Below are 21,763 nucleotides of genomic sequence, written 5' to 3' on the forward strand. Positions count from 1 at the left end.
CCTGAACCAAATGGAATATATCACCAAATGGCTTACACTGTATCGCGAAATGCCTCGGTACTCGAGAAAGGCGTAACAGTCACATGTTGCATGCCCGTCAAATCAGACCATCGCGACCGCTTGCGCAGATAGCAAGAGGTTTCTTTAAACTCATTTTAGACTTAACAAAAGGAGACCGTATACGTGATGTAGTGGATACACTGGATAGAACGTCTGTCCGGACAGCGGAAGGTCGGCGGTGTATCACCTGGCCACATCATACTAAAAGTGTTAAAATGTGGTAGTTGTTGTTACCCTGTCTCAAGGCGGTCGGTATAAGGGGAGAAGACTGGGCTGTCAGCTCAGCGCTGGTATACTGTCTGTGGGGTGTACCTGGCACCTGACCTCCCGTATACACGTGACTGAGTATAGTTTTACGTCGCTTTTAGCAATATTCCAGCAATATCACCGGCGGGGGACACGAGAAATGGGTTTCACACATTGTACCCATGTGAGGAATCGAACCCGGTCCTTGGCGTGACGAGTGAACGCTTTAACCACTGGGCTGCCTGACCTCCCGTATACACGTGAGTGAGTATAGTTTTACGTCGCTTTTAGCAATATTCCAGCAATATCACCGGCGGGGGACACGAGAAATGGGTTTCACACATTGTACCCATGTGAGGAATCGAACCCGGCCCTTGGCCGTGACGAGCGAACGCTTGAACAACTGGACTACCTGACCTCTCGTATACACGTTAGTGAGTGGGTATAGCCTTACGTCGCTTTTAGCAATATTCGAGCAATATCACGGCGGGGACACGAGAAATGGGTTTCACACATTGTACCCATGTGAAGAATCGAACCCGGTCCTTCGCCGTGACGAGTGAATGCTTCAACCAGTGGGCCACCTGTCCTTCCGTAAACACATAAAGCACATAAAGCTTTCAACCAGACATTCCTCCAAACGTATCTTGCAAATTTCAATCAAGCCAGTCAGATTCGTGCCATCAGTCCGTTTGACATTCGCTCGACTATATCCGTTCCCATGTTATATCACTTCAAACGATTTGAATAATTGTAGTCACTTTCTCTACCGCCACACACACCGGAGCTCAACCTCAGCCACAAATAACCCAAACAATGGTCGACAATGGCGACAAAAACTAACACGTTCCCCACGAAGCACACTGAGTGTTGGTGAGATATTCAGCGTGACACGCAGTTAGCTCGAACATTATAACATGAAGTCACCATTTCCTGTGTGGTAAGTGCCCCAATCAGGTCAAATGTCCTCAGTTGAACGAGACGCATTTTGGCGAATGACGACTTCAATTCGCCCTCGCCTGCCTGTGAAATGGACCTGCGTGCTGTTGTTATATATGTAATTTTGTCTTCTTGGGGAGTTTCTGGAGTTTTACAAAAAGGTACGTGCTTGGTCTTTATTTAATTTATTGAATTTGTATTACGGGCATGCAATTCAGGTGGCAGATAACCCCCAAATTAGTACTCATGATTCCAGGGTCTGTTTGATGGTTTTGGGACTCGTGTGTGGTGTGAGTGACTGATTTAGAATGCAAAACAAAAAACACCAGAATGATGCTTTTGTAGAGTTCCTTTTGCTTGGAGCTGATGGGAGCTTTAATTGCATCCTTGATACAAGACCGTATCACTATTTGTGCGGACGGCTGTAACAATGACAGAAGATAATCTGGAAAATGACGATAAAAGTCATTTGTCTTCAGTATTTTTTTTATAAACAACCTAAAAAACCTGCACGTGTCATCTGATGAAAAAAAGAACCCGTGAACATCAGGGGTAGAAAAGGTCTTCAGCAACCCATGGTGGCCACAAAAGGCGATTAGGCTTGTCGTAAGAGGCGACTAACGGGATCGGGTGGTCAGGCTCGCTGACTTGGTTGACACGTGTCATCGGTTCCCAATTGCGCAGATCGATGATCATGCTGTTGATCACTGGATGGTCTGGTCCAGACTCGACTATATTTACAGACCGCCGCCATATAGCTGGAATATTGCTGAGTGCGGCATAACACTAAACTCACTCACTCACTCTGAAAAAACGTGTGCTGTTGGTCAAAAACAGTTGTTTGGCTCATCCCTTCGTAGGAAAGAACTGTACGCCTTGTAGTTGTAACATTGAATTAACACGTATCAACTATTTCCCTCTTAGTTAGGAACCCTTTATACATAGAGAATCTCACCCAAGCCTCGGATATTTGTAACTTTATCAACTCGAGTTGATATATTTGATATCAGACGACACAAGTTTATGACGTCATAGCATTGTGAGTCATGTAATTGATGACGTCAAAGCATTTGATCTCATGTAATTGATGACGTCAGAGCATTGTACAAACTCTACTGTCAAAGCGATATCTCCTTGGAGATATCGTTTGATCGCAGACAAGCGATATCTCCAGTGGAACAGAGTTTTGTTCTCACGCATATATTGACAACAAGTACATATTTAAATGGGCTATTAGTAATATCTAAAAAGCATGTGTGTGGTGTGGTGTGCGGTCCTGCGCGTAGAGCACAGGTCACAATCAGTTGACTTTAAGCAACGGTGGTCGCGGACAGTCCTCGAATGGGTAACCGTGTTTGGCAGCTTGACTCCTGAGAGTTTCTAGGACTTCAGTCCTTCCCCACAACGAAGCATATGTCATACATGTGGTCTCACCTTAGGCAAGTGAGTTTGTTCAAACTTGCCTCTGTCCACCCAGCAGTAAAACTGGGTACCTGGTATGATATGATGGTAGTCTGAATTTGAACCTTGAGAGCCTGACAGGCGACCGGTAGTATTCTCCAAACGGAGTGTTCTGTACTCGTTGACCAGGGGTAATATGTCAGCGCTTTGAGCATGCAATGTGCATGGATAAATGCGCAATATAAATGGACTATTATTATTATTATTATTTTAAGATGTAGTTAGAATGTTATCGTACCCAAGTGATCTTCTCTCATTATATTAATTACTGGATTTCTGAATCCCGACTGGTCGTACTGGTGCTCCTTGAATGTTGCTGTGTGCGGCGTAAAACAATATCATTTGCTCTGACGCTGTGTCTGAGCTATGCCTTGAGTTGACATATAGCTTGACATGCTGAACAAACGTCTGTGTTGCCCAAACAACTGCTGAACAAACTTGAACTCACGACTTCGCGTTTTAGCCCACGGATCTGCGTATTCCATGCAGTCAATAACAACGACAGGATTGGGCGGTTGGGTCAATGGGTTGTGCTTTTGCCAGCTGCGGGTCGACTGTACCAGGTTCCAGTCGCAAAACACAGTGGAAATGGCATTTTGTTCCGTGTTAATGACTGTTAGGAATTCAAATAGATAGTTGCCGTTTCTTATCGACGTGGTGCTTTGGTTTGTGCAGCTCTAAATATTTGTTGTTTGCTTTTCTCCGTAAAATATGATCATTGAACTGCCCCCTAGTGCTCCTGAAATCATAGTAGGCTACAATGGGCGAGAAAACATATCACGGTCGCAGAACGTATCACAGAACGTGAGCGAGTCTACACAGTCACCGTTGTTGAAGTCAAGCTAATTTGTGCCACCACAGAACGTGAGCGGGTCTACACAGTCACCGTTGTTGAAGTCAAGCTAATTTGTGCCACCACAGAACGTGAGCGGGTCTACACAGTCACCGTTGTTGAAGTCAAGCTAATTTGTGCCACCACAGAACGTGAGCGGGTCTACACAGTCACCGTTGTCAAGCTAAAGTCACAGAACGTGAGCTAATTTGTGCCATGTGTGCCACCACAGAACGTGAGCGAGTCTACACAGTCACCGTTGTTGAAGTCAAGCTAATTTGTGCCACCACAGAACGTGAGCGAGTCTACACAGTCACCGTTGTTGAAGTCAAGCTAATTTGTGCCACCACAGAACGTGAGCGAGTCTACACAGTCACCGTTGTTGAAGTCAAGCTAATTTGTGCCACCACAGAACGTGAGCGGGTCTACACAGTCACCGTTGTTGAAGTCAAGCTAATTTGTGCCACCACAGAACGTGAGCGAGTCTACACAGTCACCGTTGTTGAAGTCAAGCTAATTTGTGCCACCACAGAACGTGAGCGGGTCTACACAGTCACCGTTGTTGAAGTCAAGCTAATTTGTGCCACCACAGAACGTGAGCGAGTCTACACAGTCACCGTTGTTGAAGTCAAGCTAATTTGTGCCACCACAGAACGTGAGCGAGTCTACACACAGTCACCGTTGTTGAAGTCAAGCTAAATTTGTGCCACCACAGAACGTGAGCGGGTCTACACAGTCACCGTTGTTGAAGTCAAGCTTAATTTGTGCCACCACCACAGAACGTACAGTCACCGTTGCGAAGTCAAGCTAATGTCCACAAGGTCACCGTCGTTGATGTCAAGATCAAGCTTGTGCCACCACCACAGAACGTGTGTGCAAGACCAGTCACGGTCAGCGTCGTTCATGTCAAGATGAAGTCAAGCTAATTTGTGCCACCACCAGAACGTGTGAGACCACACGGTCACAGTCACCGTTGTTGAATGTCAAGATACTTGTGCTGCCACCACAGAACGTGTGCGAAACCACAAGGTCACCGTCGTTGATGTTCAGTTAATTTGACACCACCACAGAACGTGAGCGGGTCTACACAGTCACCGTTGTTGAAGTCAAGCTAATTTGTGCCACCACAGAACGTGAGCGAGTCTACACAGTCACCGTTGTTGAAGTCAAGCTAATTTGTGCCACCACCACAGAACGTATGCGTTTCCACAAGGTCACCGTCGTTGATGTCAAGATACTTGTGCCACCACCACAGAACGTGTGCAAGACCACACGGTCACCGTCGTTGATGTCAAGATACTTGTGCCACCACCACAAAACGTGTGCGAGACCACACGGTCACCGTCGTTGATGTCAAGATACTTGTGCTGCCACCACAGAACATGTGCGAAAATACACAAGGTCACCGTCGTTGATGTTCAGTTACTTGTGACACCACCACAAAACGCGTGCAAAACCACACGGTCACCGTCGTTGATGTCAAGATACTTGTGCCACCACCACAGAACGTGTGCAAGACCACACGGTCACCGTCGTTGATGTCAAGATACTTGTGCCACCACCACAAAACGTGTGCGAGACCACACGGTCACCGTCGTTGATGTCAAGATACTTGTGCTGCCACCACAGAACGTGTGCGAGACCACACGGTCACCGTCGTTGATGTTCAGTTACTTGTGACACCACCACAAAACGTGTGCAAAACCACACGGTCACCGTTGTTGATGTCAAGATACTTGTGCTGCCATCACAGAATGTGTGCAAGACTACAGGGTCACCGTCGTTGATGTCAAGATACTTGTGTTCACAGAACGTGTGCAAGACCACAAGGTCACCGTCGTTGATGTCAAGTACTTGTGAACGTGTGCGAGACCACACATGGTCACCGTTGCTGATGTCAAGACACTTGTGCCACCACCAACAATCATAGAAGGTTGACATCAGCTCTCACCGTCGTTGATGTCAAGCCACCACTACAGAACGTCTGCGATTCCCATGATGTCACCGTTGCTGGAGACATTATGTCATCAGCACATCAGTCACTTCTTGTGTACCCCCGCCCTGATGAAATAAAGTTGAAATAATGCTGAAAGCGGCTTAAAACTGAACTCACTCACTCACACTACGAATTAGGCTGCTCTACACTCAATTATGAATGATGTCCAATGCTGACAGAAGTAATTCCAGATTGCTTTCGTATTGTTCTGGGATGGGTTAGGTAATGCAAAATAGGGCAACATGCATACTGTGGCGTATTGTTAACGACCTTACGTACGACCTTATGTAAATTTACTCAGGGAAACAAGTAAGGCATCATCAGTACTTATTCTCATTTTCACCTACAGTGCAATAACGGTTGCGAAGAGACCTGGGAAAGAAAACATATACTATTATATGCTTTCATGTTTTCCGACTGTACGTGTGTTCGATTTTGTACGTATGTTTGATTCATTCTCTCACAGGTCATGAACCGCCTGAGTTTCTTCATGGCAGCGAAACAAGAACCAGCATCAGCCGGAAGGGTGCCATTCTGCGCCTGCGCTGTTCCGTGTCCGCCAATCCACCCGCTGAAGTCACGTGGTATCGGTATGACGAGGAGGTGGTGGGAGATAGGAAAAAAATTCGTTTGCGCGATGGGTTGAATCACAACGTGTTGACCATCCGGGATCTGGACTCTCTGGACTCCGGAGATTACATCTGTAGCGCCGTCAACAGATATGGAAAAATCACCAAGACGTACACAGTCTCCGTGGTTGGTAAGAGTCTCATATTGATACATGCCATGTGTTCAGAGAACAACACAATATGGAAACAGACATTAGTATGTACAATAGGAACTGTACAGTTTCGAGAATTTTCGTTTTCTAGGTAAATAAATCATACATTGAACACGTGTTCAGAGAACACAGTACAACTTAGGTATCAGAACATGCAACAAAATATCGTGGAACAAACATTATTATTTGTATTCGGAACTGTACAGTTTCGAGATTTTTCGTTTTTTAGGTAAATAAATAAGAAGTTTAACATGTGTTCAGAGAACATAGTACAGCGTAGGGAATAGAACATACAACAAAATATCATGGAACAGACATTAGTATTTACATTCGGAACTGCACAGTATGGAGATTGTTTAGGGAAATAAATCAGATATTTAACATGTGTTCAGACAAAACACAGTACACGTAGGTACCAGAAAATACTCACAGCAAAATGTCGTGGAACAGACATTTTTATTTACATTCGGAACTGTTCAGTTTCAAGAGTTTTCGTTTTCAAGATGAATAAATCAGATACTTAACGTGGTTTCAGAGAACACAGGACACGTAGGTACGAGAACATACTCACAACAAAATATCGTGGAACAGACATTAGTATTTACATTCGGAACTGTACAAGAATGTCCGTTTTCTAGGGAAATAAATCAGCAATTATAATTTGAATCCTACGGTCACTTGTACCGAGATGATTCGTGACTAAAACGTTCCCCCGTCCTCGTATGGAAATGTACTATATCCCAATGTATGGTTGAAATTCTGTTCATCATCTGAAATCTCTGAAATCAGGTTCAGTTTATGAATGGTGAAAACTATGATGGTGAGTATTTTGAGTACTGTGTTAAACTATTAAACATGTCGGTGTTTACTGTGTGAGAGTTCCATAGTAAAGATGTAGGCTGTTACCTGACAGACTCCCAGCCCCTGCAGCCCAGGGCTATCACGGTGGAACCACCCAAACTTCAGGTCAGGTGCGGAGACACGGCAGTGTTCAAGTGTAACTACAAGTCCGACTTCAACTCCCATATCCAGGTAGGATAAGTGATGGTGAGTTAACATACGCTGGGCGTGTATGTGCCTTGTCGTCTCACCCGTGTTTGGGTGAGTTGGAGTGCGTGCGTGAGTGAGTGAGTGAGTGAGAGAAAGGTTGGGCGAGTAGCTGAGTGAGTGAGGGAGCAATATTCCAGCACTATCCCACGGCGGGGGACACCAGAAATCGGCTTCACATATTGAATCCTTGTGGGGAATCGAACCCGAGTCTTCGGCGTGATATTGCTGGAACATTATCATGATTATGAGATGTAAAACCTAACCCACTCACTCACTCTAATGATCCAATCAGCTGCTGAATATCATGGGGTTTTTTTCAATTAGAGAATGGGTGAGTGAGTGAGTTTAGTTTTACGCCGCACCCAGCAATATTTCAGCTATAGGCGGCGGTCTGCAAATAATCGAGTCTGGACCAGACAATCCGGTGATCAACAGCATGAGCATCGATCCGCGCAATTGGGAACCGATGACATGTGTCAACCAAGTCAGCGAGCCTGACCACCCGATCCCGTTAGTCGCCTCTTACGACAAGCATGGGTTATTGAAGATCAATATTCTAACCCGGACCTTCACGGGTATTTCAATTAGAGAACCTTCTACAAAAGTGTTATAACAACGGCGATATCGCCAATAACAACACTGACAAACAATGTTCCTCTTTTCCTTTCTGGGTCGGGTAGCCCAGTGGTGAAAGCATTGATCTTCACGTCAAGACTGCGTTCGATACCCGTGGGTTGTATGTGGGATGCCTAATCTAGCTGACCCGTGAAGATCCGGGTTAGAATTGGTCTTCGGTAACCCATGCTTGTGGGGAATGTGGGGAATTGAACCCAGGTCTTCAGCGTGAAGAGAGAACGCTTTCAGCACTAGACTACCCCACCTCCCCGCTTTGATATAGGAGCGATGGGGGTAGGTATTTATCCTTAACACCTGACATATGTTACGCTGGATAACCGAGAGTTCATCCATGTTGCATGTTCCATAATCCATGTTCATATTCCATCAGTGGCTGTTGGAGGTACCGGCTAACAGCACCTCCCGTTACGACCCAACCAGCATCTTGTCCGTGCACTCCAAGTCCTACGTCGTCCTAGAGAGTACGGCACAAAACGACGACGTTCTGCGGCTGCCGAACGTGACAAGGGCTCACGATGGGAAAATCGTTTGTCTTGCTGCCAATACCTTCGGCTATGGTTACAACAGTACTATTGTGCAAGTGCAACCTCAATCAGGTAGGAATAGTGTTTGGTTCTTTTGTTTGTTTGTTTATTCTTTCCCAATCAGCAATATTCCAGCTATATGACGGCGGTCTGTAAATAAGCGAGTCTGGAACAGACAATCCAGTGATCAACCTCATGACAATTGATCTACACAATTGAGATACGATGACATGTGTCAACCAAGACAGCGAGCCTGGCCACCCAATCCTGATTTGTCTCTCACGACAAGCATATTGTGCTGAAGATTAATTCTAACCCGGATCTTCATGGATTGTTTGGTTAATCACAAAGATATTTAATTGTCGTTCGTTAGTTTGTTCTTTAACGATACATTCAGCAATATCCCAGCTTTATGAACTCGGTCGGTAAATATTCGAGTCTGGACCAGACAATCCAGTGATCAACAGCATGAGCATCGATCCGCGCAATTGGGAACCGATGACATGTGTCAACCAAGTCAGCGAGCCTGACCACCCGATCCCGTTAGTCGCCTCTTACGACAAGCATGGGTTATTGAAGATCAATATTCTAACGATGCACATGCTGTTGATCACCGGATTGTCTGGTCCAGACTCGAATATTTACAGACCGCCGCCATATAGCTGGAATATTGCCGAGGTCGGCGTTAAACAACAAACAAACCAACCGCGATGATGCTGTAATATCAATAACAGCCAACGTAAACATGTATTCAACAATTTGTCTCTCCTGTCCACACATCTTGCCTCTGCAGTCATATACAAATTCCAGATGAAACCAGTGGGGGTAAGTGGTTAAAGTGTTCGTCCGTCACACCGAAGTCCCGGGTTCGATTCCCCTCATGGGTACAATCTGTGAAATCCATTTCCCACTCCAAGTGAAACCTACACAGTGAAACATTTATCCCTTTTATTCTTGTGCAGTGTAAAATTTACGAGGGTGTTGCCATTAAAAGAAAGAAAAGTAAAGTACAAAAGAAAGTACACGTCTGGTGCTTAGGGATCATTTTCCTAAACACAATGTAAATATTTTGAAATTATTGTGGCTTACAAGTGAAAATATACCCCCGTCGTTACTCTCTTTTGTAGGGTCGGCGGGGTAGCCTGGTGGTTAAAGTATTCGCTCGAACTCGGGTTCGAGTCCCCACATGGGTAAAATGTGTGAAGCCCATTTCTGGTGTCCCCCGCCGTGATATTGCTGAAATATTGCTAAAGGCGGCGTAAAACTAAACTCACTCACTCACTCTTTTGTATGTCAGTTTCTTTTTATCCTAATATGATAATTTTGTACATTATACTTGGCGAAATCCAGTCTACCAGTGTAATATATCGTCATGCTATTATCATGTACACCCATTCACAACTTCTTTTTGAGCACGGGTCGAATAGAACGACTTAAAACATACGTTCAATCAAATCGCTCACGTGAGCGAGTTATGTGCTTTGATATATGAGTGAGTGAGTGAGTGAGCGAGTGCGTATGTTTTTACGTCACTTTAGCAATATTCCAGGAATATCACGGCGGGGACACCTGACATTGGCGTCTCACATTGTACGCATGTGGGGAATTGGACCCGGGTCTTCAGCGTGAAGAGAGAACGCTTTCAGCACTAGCCTAAACACACAAACACACACACACGCACGCACGCACGCACGCACGCACGCACGCACGATACACACAGATATAGGAGCGATGGGGTAGGTAGGTATTTATCCTTAACACTTGATATATGTGACGCTGGATAACCGAGAATTCATCCATGTTGCATGTTCCATAATCCATGTTCATGTTCCATCAGTGGCTGTTGGAGGTACCGGCTAACAGCACCTCCCGTTACGACCCAACCAGCATCTTGTCCGTGCACTCCAAGTCCTACGTCGTCCTAGAGAGTACGGCACAAAACGACGATGTTCTGCGACTACCGAACGTGACAAGGGCTCACAATGGGAAAATCGTTTGTCTTGCTGCCAATACCTTCGGTTATGGTTACAACAGTACTATTGTGCAAGTGCAACCTCAATCAGGTAAGAATAGTGTTTGGTTCTTTTGTTTGTTTGTTTATTCTTTCCCAATCAGCAATATTCCAGCTATATGACGGCGGTCTGTAAATAAGCGAGTCTGGAACAGACAATCCAGTGATCAACGTCATGACAATTGATCTACACAATTGAGATACGATGACATGTGTTGACCAAGACAGCGAGCCTGGCCACCCAATCCTGTTTGTCTCTCACGACAAGCATATTGTGCTGAAGATTAATTCTAACCCGGATCTTCATGGATTGTTTGGTTAATCACAAAGATATTTAATTGTCGTTCGTTAGTTTGTTCTTTAACGATACATTCAGCAATATTCCAGGGCCTAGATTTTCGAAGAGCCCTCTTAGCGCTAAGATGGTCGTAGGTTTCTGTTCATGTATGGCACTTACGACTATCTTAGCGCTAAGAGAGCTTCGAAAATCTAGGCCCTGCTATATGAACTCGGTCGGTAAATATTCGACCAGACAATCCAGTGATTGAAGTCATGAGAATCGTTTTACGCAATTGGGATACGATAAAATGTGTCAGTGAGCCTGACAACCCGATCCTATTTAAAAATATAGTTCGTTTACCACCATGTATAGTGTAATAAAACACATTTTCGCCCTGAACTATTATAGTTAAAGTACGAGGACGCTTGCGTCCGAGTGCTTTAACGTTATAATAGCTCAGGGCGAAAGTGTGCTTTATTACACTATACATGGTGGTAGAGCGAACTGTATTTCTTTTCTAAGATGCCAAATTTAATACTTTCTAAAGATAATTACGATTAATTTAAGGCAGAAAACAAACGACGGTGTCGGTGACCTAAATTAAGAATCCTCGCACAGGGCTAACTGGTGCGCTGTTCTATTGATGTGTCTGCCCCCTACGTTAAGACGAACGTTACCAGAAAAAAACAAATGATAACAGTTTGATGACGGTTTACGTTCGGATTAAATATCTTCTCTGAATTATATTAATTACATCTGTCATTAACGTAAACCATATGGGGCAATATGAACGTTGCATTTCTACTACCAGCGTAAGTTTAGATCAGTACATCCAGAGGAAGCTGAGTAGTCAAGCGACATTCCACGATTGCATTGTGGGAATGTAAACATTGCGAACGTTACCGTGTCGCTGAAAACTTGTGAGTCGAAATGACACATTTTAACCGTCGTAAAACATAAACGTAATGTTTCCACCAGTGATGTTAGCTGCGTGAAGCAACAGCAAACCAAGAAACTGGATGCAACGGTGTAGTTTACTGTAGGAGGCCGTACGAGGCGATGACAACTGACATGCATCGTGACGTCGCTTACATTGTGACGTAATGTAAAATGGTTCGATTACGAGGGGGCACACTAGAATGGCGCAGTGACGGGTTAACGTCATTCAATTGTTACGTCATCAAAAAACTATACCTATATTGTTTGATAATGTATTTTTTTTTCGATTGTTCTAACCGCTAGGCATCTTAGAATGGTCGTCTCTTACGACAAGCATGGGTTGCTGGCGATCAGTTCTAACCCGGATCTTCACGGTTTATTTCAGTGTCAGTATCATCGAGTCGCTTCAACCAAATATAATACTAGTTGAATGTTTCCTGGTAAACTGCAAACTCAACATTTTACAGTCTGTTGGCTAATATCTGCAGTTATTCCGTTTCTCTAATTTTCAGTTTATATTTGAATCCCAAATCCGGGTGGTAATGAACTTCGATCTACCAGCAACATACTGTGTTCAGTTGAAGATCATGGATGCAATATTTCTGATGCAAATTTCACCTCAGTCACATCACCAACCGAAGAACAGCCATGCCTGTCACTTTGGGATTTTCTTTCACAGACAGCTGTCGCGCTGAAAAATATATTTCAGAGAGGCGTTAGACCCAAGTCTGTAGTTAATAGTGACGTGGGGCCAGTTCTTGTATTGCAATACATAGACTGATGTCATGGCAATGTTCCACAAGAGACCATGTTAGTTCAAACGCCCCAAAGGGAGAGGGAGGGGGAACAAACGTTACTAATTATTAATCAGTGCTCAGACATATCCTATCAATGTTTTTACTCGGCGGTGGGAGAGTTAAAGCGTCCATCACGATTCGATTCCCCACATGGGTATAATGTGTGAAGCGTCTGGTATCCCCCGCCATGATATTGCTGGAATATTGCTAAAAGGCCCAATCTGAGCTGCAACGCGGAGATTGTATGATCAGGGAATGCCTCGGGGATGTTCGGATATCTGAACTATAGAAGACTTGGCCGGTTCATATAGTTCGCTACAAACCTCTGTTGTTACTACAGGATCTTATGAGCTATAGAAGCCATCAATATTTCACCAACCTTTTTAACTTCAATGTATTTCACAGGTCTACCAGCCTTTGTAGAAGAGCTTGAAGATTTATCAGTTTCAACCAGCGCACCAAATTTCACCCTCACGTGTGTAGCTCGGGTGCCCCTTGACGTGGGGTATTACCTCCAGTGGGAGAAGGAAGGCCAACCTATTGACCCGAAAGTGTTCGTGTTCCATCACCTCAATCAGTCAAGGGTCGTTGATGCTTGTGTAGAAGAAATAAGCAGCACCATGACTATCAGTCGTAAGAATAATGTTGTCCTTAGTTTTAGTTCAGTGGCAAGGTTCAGTGACTGAGAATGACAAGGAAACATTGACAGTACAAACTGTATCTTAAACGAACCTTACAAAATAATCCAGAAAAAGCTACAAAGAAACGTATAGCTTAGAACTAGTTTTCCCTGTCAATTATTTAATTTATATTTTTACACACTTTGGAACTAATCTTCCTTCATTAGTTCAAATGGATCTTATTTTTGTTACCACAGTAGCGAGATAGGTTCTATGTAGAAAGACAATTTTTCCCGACAAAGGTGTCAAATTTGGTGTTAGAAATGACCATAATATTGACAATGAAATTACCGTGTTTTAAAAAGAGCTGTAAAGTTTAAGATAAAGTTCATTGCTTTTTATGTAACTTTCAGCTCTTGTGCAAGGTCACTGGTTATCCGCCCGTGAAGGTGGACAGTATAATTGTTTGGTACAGAACAAAACAGGAAGTACTATTATGTATGGTCAAGCCACCGTGACCTTTCAAGAAAACGGTAAGTATGTGTTTTAATGTGACAAGGTAAGGTCACGTAGACATCTAAAATCAAGAATACAGAACGTCAAAGCCAGAGAATAACGAGTCTCAGAAACAGATTCAATTGGTCGTTGTAGGCAATATAGTGAGGTACATAACATGAATGAATCCCTGAAAATTACTGATGACACCAGGTGTTCGCGAAAAGGGAAGCATGCCATGCCTTCCTGTAGGCATATAAGTGTCAAAGTGCAATTTATAGATCTGTGCATAAAATAAGCACCACCCTTTTTTTCCAATTGATTTTGTCTGAAATGAAATTCTAAAACTCTTTCCAAAAAATAACCTTTATAATTTGATAGAGCAAGCATTTAACATTTCAAAACCGAAAACATCATTGAAATTACCATGTATTTTAATTAGGATAATTGCCTATATTAAAAACAGGTGTTTTTCTGTCCTAAAACAAGTTACCTTATGTTGAAAAGTGAAAGTAATAATTGATTTTTGTGTGGCCTGTACATTCGTCATTTATTGTGGATGGATGAAATTTTGTAAACTAAGATTTAGGAAAAGTTACAGTCAAAATAAAAAAAAAGGAAAATTTTAAAATGCAGTAAAAGTTGTTTTACAAACAAAACAAACAGGTATTAGCTGCATTTATCAGTATCCTGTAAGGAGAAGTGTTTATTCATTACAAGAAACTTAAAATCATAAAAAAAATTATTCCAAATCTTATCAATGTGACCTTTTTCAGTTTTTGTCAATTAGCAATCTGAATTGTTTGAAAAAGGTCTGAATCTTTGACATTCGGGTTCTTCCTGATTATGCATAATTAAAGTTTACTTGATGTCATCTTGGTATATAACAGAATTGTTATTTTTAGTCCAAACTTAATTTAATTGTGTAGTCTGAGCAGGAGAGGAATAGTTATTTTGGGTAAAAATTCAGTCCCATCACATTTTCATCAACATATTCTTTCATAAAGAATAGAAAAGGTTATGGTATTTGTAAAACTGTCAGTGGATAAAGCTTCTTTAACTACAGGTTGATTAAATTGATGGCTATACCCTAACTTTTCTGTAGCATCACATCTTATTTTCAAAATAGGGTGGTGCTTAATTAATGCACAGGTGTATATAATGTGTAAGAGCAGGACAATGTGATATGACACAAGTGGCTGGTAGGACAAAGTGCTACGACATTTTGTTGAGAATTACGCCCCTCCGCTTGTCATAGATTCGAAAATATTCCGTAAATTGAAAATGTATTCAAGTTTTAAAGAATTATTCATAAGATAACATGAACAATGGGGCGTAGGTCCAAATAATATCGCTTATCTATATCCTACTAAACCGTTTTTGTTTATATGTATGGTAATATTTCGATTTTGGCTCCTCGATTTTTGTAGGCCCATGTCAATGTGATGGAAATGAAACTCTTTTCACAGATATATCCGAATTTCAGCTTAGTTAAAGTTGATTAAATGCCAATTTTGAAAGTGATATAGTCCCCGCATATTTGAAGATAAACGCTAGAGAATTGTTAAATACGGCACGGCATGAAATTTGAACAAGAGACTTAAATCAAAATTACTAGGGGGCTGACAGTTCCCATTTCAGTGTTTCCTTCTTTCACATTACAAGGAAACGAGAACGAGGCTAGCAAGTCACTGTCTGGAATCGTGTCCTTGACCCCTCGGCGTGTGACGGTACAGGAAGGAGACAGCGTGTCCATATACTGCCATGTCAGAGGAGAAACAAAACCCTTGTTTGCAGTACGTATGCTTTGGAAATGGAGTGGTCTAAGTAATGGTGTAAGTTTGGTTCACTGGACCTCAGATACGTATGGAGTAAACCTTCAAATTCAAAATGCAACATTTGCTGAGGCAAAGTCATCATTTCGAAATAACCTGGCGTAGCCTAGTGGTTAAAGCGTTCGCTCGTCACGCCGGAGGCCCAGGTTTGATTCCACACATGGGTACAATGTGTGAAGCTCATTTCTGGGGTCCCCCGTCGTGATAATGCTGGAATATTGCTAAAAGCGGCGTAAAACCCATCTCAGTCACACACTCATTCTGAAACAACGGTCCGATACACTTGGTTTCAGGGGAAGCGTAGAGGTTGAAGCTCTCGCTCGTCACGCCAAACCCCGGTTCAATCCTCAACATTGGTAGAATGTCATTGAAGCCAATTGCCGATGCTCCCAGGCATGATACTGCTGGGTTGACGCTGAATACGGTGTGAACCTACTCTCAGTTACCCTCATAACGGATGGGGCGGTGGGATGGGGTAGCCTAGTGGTTAAAGCGTTTGCTCGTCACACCGAAGACCCGGGTTCGATTCCCCACATGGGTACTATGTGTGAAGCTCATTTCTGGTGTCCCCCGTCGTGATATTTCTGAAATATTGCTAAATGCGGCGTAAAACCCAACTCACTCACTCACAAACTTAAGGCCTTTAAGAAGAGTAGGGGCAATCAACACAAATCTTAAAATAGAAAAACCCACCGTTTTTGTGTTTTCAGTGGTTAGTGAAGCCAGACACCAGCGTGCCCGTGTGTGACATCAGACATGCTCTTCTCATCGACTACATCCCATACCGCCTCGTCGGGTCAGGGGAGACGTGGTCACGTGACGAGATGAACCATCTGAATATACTTCAGTTAGATGACGTCAGTATGGAGCATGCTGGGACGTATTTGTGCTACGTCGTGCAGTCAGGTGCCCGGGAGGAAACAACTCTGACTGTCCTGCCTCGTGAGTACAAGAACTCTACCCTTTGACGTCATAAGTTTTGTAAATATTGGATTGGAGCAGACAATCCAGTTACTGACATCATGAGCATCGATCTACCCAACTGGGATACGATGACATGTACCGGGTTGTAAACATGATGCCACGAATACACTCTGGATAAAAACAACTTGTGTGTTCACAGATATGGAAAGCGACTATAAACACCTACAGTGTTGTAGTTTTGTTTTGTTTGACGTCGCACTCAGCAATATTCCAGCTATATGGCGACGGTTTGTAAATAATCGACTCTGGACCAGACAACCCGGTAATCAACAGCACGAGCGTCGATCTACACAATTGGGAAACGATGACATGTGTCAACCAGGTCAGCGAGCCTGACCACCCGATCCCGTTCGTCGCCTCTTACGACAAGCATGGGTTGCTGAAAACCGATTCTAACCCGGATCTTCACGGGTACAGTGATGTGAATGTGCGGCGTTAAACAACATACATTTTGAACATATTTAAAGCTTCTTCTTCCACTTTTCTCCATGACAGAACGGCAGCCACCCTGACATTACAATGCACTTCTCCGCACAATGGTGGCATTGGAATATCCCACCAATATGGAGAAGGCCATATGTTAAACATTCTTGATTGCCAATGTAAAAATGGTTTGCACCTTCCTCAACATTGGAGAGTGAACCTGTCATGACTGTTACAGCAGTCGAACTATACAAGTTTTTAATGGACTATATAAAAGTTTAACATGTATGGATATGGTACTGAGAAGCTGTAACTGGTATTGTCAACCTCCACAACAACTCCTCGTCTTCATTCTGTGTTACAGGGAACATTGGTCCACGTGTCATAGCTCCTTTCATGGGGAACAGGAGTGTCACTGTCGGTGAAAACAGCGTCTTACAATGTCGAGCAGAGAGCGACAACACACCCACTGTACAGGTAGTGTTGAGATAGTTAGTCTGTTATGTTTCTTGTACAAGTTCAGAGAATACATGATGTCCAATAAGGAACTGACAATTGCAAATTCAGTTGCAGGGAACTGTACAAGAGAAGGAGTTTCGAGTGAATAAGGTTACTTGTGGAACTCAGACGTCCCTAAAATATTGTGTTTATTATTCACGTTTCACCTTATTTTGTTTTTAGAAATATTGATTATGAATGCGTTCAACACTACCAAGATGCTTATCATCCGAGGCCAAAAGAATTTACTGACCTTAAAAGTCCAGTTTCCATCATTGCCTAACTAGGCTGGAATTATAAATTATGTCACTCCTACATTCCTTCTACTGACCAATCAAACTGTACGTGCGTCTCAGTTTAGTCGGGGACAAGCCGAATAGCTTGGAGGTTACGGAAAGGGCGAGTGGTGACGAAAGCGTGCGTCTGTTTCGAACAAAATGGCGGCGCTCTGTCAAGACCTTGTAATCGATAATTAACATCTTATCAGATACAACGGGTCTTACCTAGCGAATAAAATGACTTTCTCACTTTGATTGAATACAAGAAAAGATTGGGAAAATATCCGCTGACAACCAGTTGAAGGTAGACATGCTCTACAAATACCGCAGTCGACCGAATTTCTACGGCGGTCGCCATGTTGTTCGTTGACGGGATATCGATTTCGTTTCGCAATTCGGATTGGACAACGCACATGTACAGATTCGTTATTCCAGCCCAGTTTGTAAGAGTGAAGAGTCTACTTTAATAGTTAGTTAACTCCTTTGCCAGGGGAAGGTGTGTTTCTATATAGATGGTTTTCAGCCAAGAAACATTGTTAGATTCATGTTTGTGTAAGCAAATGAATCGGTGTTTTAGGTCTCAGTTAGTATTTTTATCAACTTTGTGGTTTTGTTGACAAACTATACGTTTCTCTAACAGTGGTATAAAGAGATCGAGGAGGGGTACAACGACGAAACAAGGTCTTTGTTCGGGATGACAGTTATCTCCCTTGGTTTCCCTGACCCTATTTGGGAGACTACTGGAAGCTACTTGAGCTTGTATTCATTCAGAGATGGAGTCCAGGTTTCCGATCAAGGAAAATACCTCTGTGTTTGGTCTAATGGAAGAGGCCAGGATTACGACCAAGGTTACTTACGGGTTCGAGTTCGACAGTGTAAGTTTAGTTTATACAATTTCAGACCCATTAAGATCCGGGTTAGCATTGATCTTCAGTAACCCATGCTTGTCGTAAGGGGCGACTAACGGGATCGGGCGGTTAGACTCGTAGACACATGTCATCGTGTCCCATTTAGATCGATGTCCATGATGTTGATCACCGGATTGTCCGGTCCCGGGTCGATTATTTACAGACCACCGCCATATAGCTGGAATAATGCTGAGTGCGGCGTTTAACAACAACCAAACCAAACAATTTCAAAAGTCACACCCATTGTACTATAGTATGACCAGAAATTATTGAGAATTTTAGGAATATGTTTAATTGGATTTCTAGTATGAACAACCTTGACCAGCTATCAAGTGCTTGGTTTCATTCAAGAGAGACAACTCCGTTAATCCTTTTTCAGTAGTTTGTGAAGAGTTATCCCCCTTTGTTTACATGCTAGCAGACGACAGTTTCAGTGATCCTCAGTATGGATGATTTAGAGAAGAGGAAGTTGATTTTAGAGTATTATAACAAGGACATCAGATCAGCTAAAGTGATTTCAAGTAGAACAGGGGTCCCTTTGTCCACTGTTTATCGTGTTTTGAAAAATATTGCAAATGGATATGGCATTGAGCACTAGGGAGGCGCAGGTAGGCCCAGAAAATTGACTGTCGGTGACAGGAGGCGGCTTGGTATTTTTGTTTCTAAAAACAAACGAAGGAGTTTAGAAAACTTAAGGCTGGATATGATTGATAGAGGAACTGTGGCTGTCTGTAAGGAGACAATTAGAACTGAGCTGCATGCAATGGGTTGGCAGAAAATTCGAGGAATTCCATCACCGAGCATGAGGAGCGAAGGTTGAACTGGTGCTTACAGCATATAAATATTAACTGGGACAATGTGATTTTCTCAGATGAAAGTTCTGTTTGGGTGTTTCCTAATACACTGAAATTCTGGACCAAACAAACTGAAAAACCTTTGTATCAGCGCCCAAAGTACAGTCCGAAATGTAACGTGTGGGGTGCCATATCTGTGTTAGGGGCAACGCCCCTCTGTGTATTTGAAGGGAATATGAACAGTGAGCGGTACACAGATATTCTCGAGGGACATTTACTTCCATCTGCTCTCGTGTTCTATGGAAATTTTTGGATTTTCCAGCAGGACAACGACCCAAAACATCGTTCAAAGCATTCACAGGCCTGGTTTCGGACCCAAAATATGACATTATTAGATTGGCCAAGCTATAGCCCTGACCTAAATCCAATAGAAAATGTTTGGGGACTTATGAAGGAAAGTGTCAATAAGAAAAATCTGACAAATATTTCTGAAATGAAAGAAGAGGTGGTCCGATAATGGGACAGCATGGACCACGACTTTCTAACTTCTTTGATGAGTAGTATGCCCCGCCGCATTGAAGGCTGCATTGCTGCCCATGGTGACTTGACATAATACTAACTATTCACCTGTCTTTGAATCTGGAGTTATGTTCTGCTAATATTCACATTTAATATGTAAGTAATGAGCGAAAAAAATAAAAAATTACAATCTTTAAATTCTCAATAATTTCTGGTTGTACTGTAAAAACCGGTACCAATACAAGTGTTGTTTTATAATGTTTGGATTAAAGGCCTTAAAAACCTGTAGGACGTACGTTGTAGCGCTAAGATCGTTTTATGGTCTAAGTGATGACTTGGACAGTATGTTTCTGCACAAAGCTGATGCAATATGTGCCAAGGATATGACCAACGAAGACCAACCATTATAGAGCTACTTAAGGCTCCGATTTGCTAATAATCTGACATAAAACATCAGACAGACTTTCACTTTAATCATTCCCTATTACCAGGCACACTTGTATAAGAGCCCGGGGCGGTGGGGTAGCCCAGCGGTTAAAGTGTTCGCTCGTCACGCCGAAGACCAGGGTTCGATTCCCCACATGGTACAATGTGTGAAGCCCATTTCTGATTCCCCCGCCGCAATGTTGCTGGAATATTGCTACAATCAGCATAAAACTAAACTCAGTCAACTCACTCACGCGCATTATAAGAGCTCACTGTATTAAATATCGTTTTTTTCTTTCAGAGGAAACTGTGTTGTAACTGCTTTGGTAACCAAATCAAGGAATTTTAGATGACGCTGGCAACATCTGCTTCACCTTTGGTATTTACACACTTCTTCCTTGAACTGAAGCAAATTATTGAGGTGGCTTCAGTGTCCGACCTTTTAGTTGACTTGACAACAGACAGTGAAGAATCACTCATGAGAGTTGGGAGAGTCACTCGGGATAGCAGGGGATCTCGGGGGTCATCGTCACCTGCAGGTTTAAGATAGAAGTAGTAATATGTATGTTGACATTCCATTCGCGTTTTGCACCGTCGAAGTTGGCAAAAATATTTAGCTATGTTATTACACAAAACAGAAATACGACTTTACCGTTACTCAAGAAAGAAAACGACTTTACTGTTACTCAAAGAAAGAAAAACGACTTAACTGTTACTCAAAGAAAGAAAACGACTTTACTGTTACTCAAAGAAAGAAAGAAAAACGACTTAACTGTTACTCAAAGAAAGAAAACGACTTTACTGTTACTCGAAGAAAGAAAACGACTTAACTGTTACTCAAAGAAAGAAAACGACTTTACTGTTACTCGAAGAAAGAAAACGACTTTACTGTTACTCAAAGAAAAAGAAAACGACTTTACTGTTACTCGAAGAAAGAAAACGAAGTTACTCGAAGAAAGAAAACGACTGTTACTGTTACTGTTCGAAGAAAGAAAACGACTTTACTGTTACTCAAAGAAAGAAAACGACTTTACTGTTACTCGAAGAAAGAAAACGACTTTACTGGCTTTACTGTTACGAAGAAAGAAAACGACTTTACTGTTACTCAAAGAAAGAAAACGACTTTACTGTTACTCAAAGAAAGAAAAAACGACTTTACTGTTACTCGAAAAAGAAAACGACTTTACTGTTACTGTTACTCAAAGAAAGAAAACGACTTTACTGTTACTCGAAGAAAGAAAACGACTTTACTGTTACTCAAAGAAAGAAAAACGACTTTACTGTTACTCGAAGAAAGAAAACGACTTTACTGTTACTTGAAGAAAGAAAGCGACTTTACTGTTACTCAAAGAAAGAAAAACGACTTTACTGTTACTCGAAGAAAGAAAACGACTTTACTGTTACACAAAGAAAGAAAAACGACTTTACTGT

General features: G+C 42.6%; 1 protein-coding gene across 2 annotated transcripts; it reads left to right on the forward strand.

Moving 5' to 3' along the window:
- Positions 1–1,279: 1,279 nt before the first annotated feature.
- Positions 1,280–20,954, forward strand: LOC124281922 (immunoglobulin superfamily member 10-like). 2 transcript variants are annotated; one of them, XM_046717929.1, is made up of 11 exons: positions 1,280–1,406; positions 6,001–6,294; positions 7,214–7,347; positions 8,372–8,597; positions 12,958–13,185; positions 13,586–13,705; positions 15,333–15,463; positions 16,213–16,444; positions 17,274–17,386; positions 18,326–18,560; positions 20,634–20,954. In XM_046717929.1, coding segments are annotated over exons 1-11 (1,785 nt in total). In that variant the 5' UTR covers positions 1,280–1,336; the 3' UTR covers positions 20,636–20,954. The 2 variants fall into 2 exon arrangements, with proteins under 2 accessions (XP_046573885.1, XP_046573886.1); XM_046717930.1 differs by having other exon boundaries at positions 7,229–7,347.
- The last annotated feature ends 809 nt before the right edge of the window (positions 20,955–21,763 follow it).

The sequence above is a fragment of the Haliotis rubra genome, unplaced genomic scaffold, assembly GCF_003918875.1.
Source record: "Haliotis rubra isolate DU_JTF1 unplaced genomic scaffold, ASM391887v1 Scf290, whole genome shotgun sequence".
NCBI lineage: Eukaryota > Metazoa > Mollusca > Gastropoda > Lepetellida > Haliotidae > Haliotis > Haliotis rubra.

Coding starts and splice junctions, on each gene's coding strand:
- LOC124281922 (XM_046717929.1), top strand. CDS start 1,337: ATGGACCTGCGTGCTGTTGTTATATATGTAATTTTGTCTTCTTGGGGA. Junction 13,706..15,332: donor CGTGACCTTTCAAGAAAACG/GTAAGTATGTGT, acceptor TCACATTACAAG/GAAACGAGAACGAGGCTAGC. Junction 15,464..16,212: donor AAACAAAACCCTTGTTTGCA/GTACGTATGCTT, acceptor TTGTGTTTTCAG/TGGTTAGTGAAGCCAGACAC.